General features: G+C 47.7%; 1 protein-coding gene across 1 annotated transcript in view; it reads left to right on the top strand.

Annotated features, from left to right (window-relative positions):
- The first annotated feature begins 420 nt into the window (after positions 1–420).
- LOC137895505 (pyridoxal kinase-like) overlaps positions 421–2,419 on the top strand; it is a 4,245-nt gene continuing 2,246 nt past the window's right edge. The window contains 1 exon segment of the mRNA XM_068740980.1: positions 421–538. Coding sequence (XP_068597081.1) covers positions 421–538 — 118 coding nt within the window.

Raw genomic sequence — 2,419 nt, 5'->3', positions numbered from 1 at the left:
CAATTAGTGATGATGCAACCCCGTCTGAGAGAAGACCACGCCCTCTCTCTCTCTCTCTCACTCTCTCCCTCTCACTCTCTCCCTCTTTCTCTCTCTCACTCTCTCGCCTCTCCCTCCCTCTCTCTCTCTCCTCTCCCTCTCTCCCTCTCACTCTCTCCCTCTTTCTCTCTCTCACTCTCTCGCCTCTCCCTCCCTCTCTCTCTCTCCTCTCCCTCTCTCTCTCTCTCCCTCTCTCTCTCCTCTCCCTCTCCCTCCCTCTCGGTCTCTCTCTCTCTCTCCCTCTCCCTCTCCCTCTCTCTCCCTCCCTCCCTCCCTCTCTCTCCTCTCTCTCTCTCTCTCTCTCCCTCTCCCTCCCTCCCTCCCTCCCTCTCTCTCTCTCCCTCTCTCCTTGTCTGTCTTGCCATTCCTCAGTCAGTAATAATGGAGCCCAGCAGTCCGAAGAAGATCCAGTTTGCTGCTCCTCCTCTTCAGGGCCCGCTGGACCCCCAGGCTGCCGAACACGTGAGTGTGTCTGAGCTGCAGACGTGGGCTCACGTATGTCGGCCACTGGGAGGGGCTTCTGTGTCCCGTCCTGGGAGCCTCGCCTGGAATGTTCGGTGTGTGTTTGGAGTGTGTTTGGTGTGTGTTTGGTGTGTGTTTGGTGTGTGTTTGGTGTGTGTTTGGAGTGTGTTTGGTGTGTGTTTGGAGTGTGTTTGGTGTGTGTGTTTGGTGTGTGTTCGGTGTGTGTTTGGAGTGTGTTTGGTGTGTGTGTTTGGAGTGTGTTTGGTGTGTGTGTTTGGAGTGTGTTTGGTGTGTGTGTTTGGTGTGTGTTCGGTGTGTGTTTGGAGTGTGTTTGGAGTGTGTTTGGTGTGTGTTTGTTGTGTGTTTGGTGTGTGTTCGTTGTGTGTTTGGTGTGTGTTTGTTGTGTGTTTGGTGTGTGTTCGTTGTGTGTTTGGTGTGTGTTTGTTGTGTGTTTGGTGTGTGTTTGGTGTGTGTTCGTTGTGTGTTTGGTGTGTGTTTGTTTGGTGTGTGTTTGTTGTGTGTTTAGTGTGTGTTCGTTGTGTGTTTGGTGTGTGTTCGTTGTGTGTTTGGTGTGTGTTTGTTGTGTGTTTGGTGTGTGTTTGGTGTGTGTTCGTTGTGTGTTTGGTGTGTGTTTGGTGTGTGTTTGTTGTGTGTTTAGTGTGTGTTCGTTGTGTGTTTGGTGTGTGTTTGTTGTGTGTTTGGTGTGTGTTCATTGTGTGTTTAGTGTGTGTTTGGCTGCAGCTGCAGCTGATGATGATGATGACGATGATGATGATGACGATGACGATGACGTTGATAGGGTTAACTAAACGCAGTGTAAACGGCACTTTGTGCCGTGGACCTTTCGGTTCTTGCATGCGAGTGGGCGGGCCGGCGGCGAGGCGGCGAGGCGAACACACTGCGAGATTGTCTCGTCAAAAGAAGCCGTTCTTGTGTGGCGTCAGGATCCACGTCTTCACGGACCATCGGGTCGGTAACGAGCGGCGGCCGCAGATTAGAGGTATTAGTCACACAGGAAGTCTTCCCCTCCTGGTGACGGCGAACATTCCAGCAGGATAAGAGCTTCGATGCTTTCATATTTCTGATGTTAATTATTTAAGATGTTCTGTTAACTGCCGACTTCTGGAAAAGAATGGGTTAAAAATGAGTGGCGGTCAGAGTTGGGACAGGAACTTGACGTGAGGTGAATTTTACAGTTTTGAATTCTTAGGAAGCTGCTGAAAAGTCACTAAAATGAAACCAAACAAATAATATGTTTGTTTGCCTCAGATCCGTCGCAGAAGACCGACTCCAGCCACTCTGCAGATCTATAGACTACCTGGCACAGGTGAGAGCGGGAAAAACAAAAGGTGGGAGGGACTAGATTAGACGAGTTACAAACTGTAACTTATTTTGTTACAGTCTAAGAGTCTACAACGATCCACACTCTAATTATAACCCTTAATGTAAACCTAAGCCTTAATGTAAACCTAGCCCTTACTGTAAACCTAACCCTTAATGTAAACCTAACCCTTAATGTAAACCTAACCCTTAATGTAAACCTAACCCTTAATGTAAACCTAAGCCTTAATGTAAACCTAACCCTTAATGTAAACCTAACCCTTAATGTAAACCTAACCCTTAATGTAAACCTAACCCTTAATGTAAACCTAACCCTTAATGTAAACCTAACCCTTACCTCAACCCAAACCCTAATCCCAACCGTAAATATAACCCTAATCCCAACCTTAAATATAACCCTAATCCCAACCTTAAATATAACCCTAATCCCAACCCTATACTCCTAACTCTACATGCGTATCTTGGTAGGATGGAGTTGGCTATGAAGATGGGGGGGGGGGGGGGGTTGTGAAGGGACCAGCAGCAACTATAATGGAGCCTTTATTAGATTCCTGCTGTATCTTTTGTAAAGTGATCT

The sequence above is a fragment of the Brachionichthys hirsutus genome, chromosome 7, assembly GCF_040956055.1.
Source record: "Brachionichthys hirsutus isolate HB-005 chromosome 7, CSIRO-AGI_Bhir_v1, whole genome shotgun sequence".
Taxonomy (NCBI): Eukaryota; Metazoa; Chordata; class Actinopteri; order Lophiiformes; family Brachionichthyidae; genus Brachionichthys; species Brachionichthys hirsutus.
This window is presented reverse-complemented; position numbering and strand designations above follow the sequence as displayed.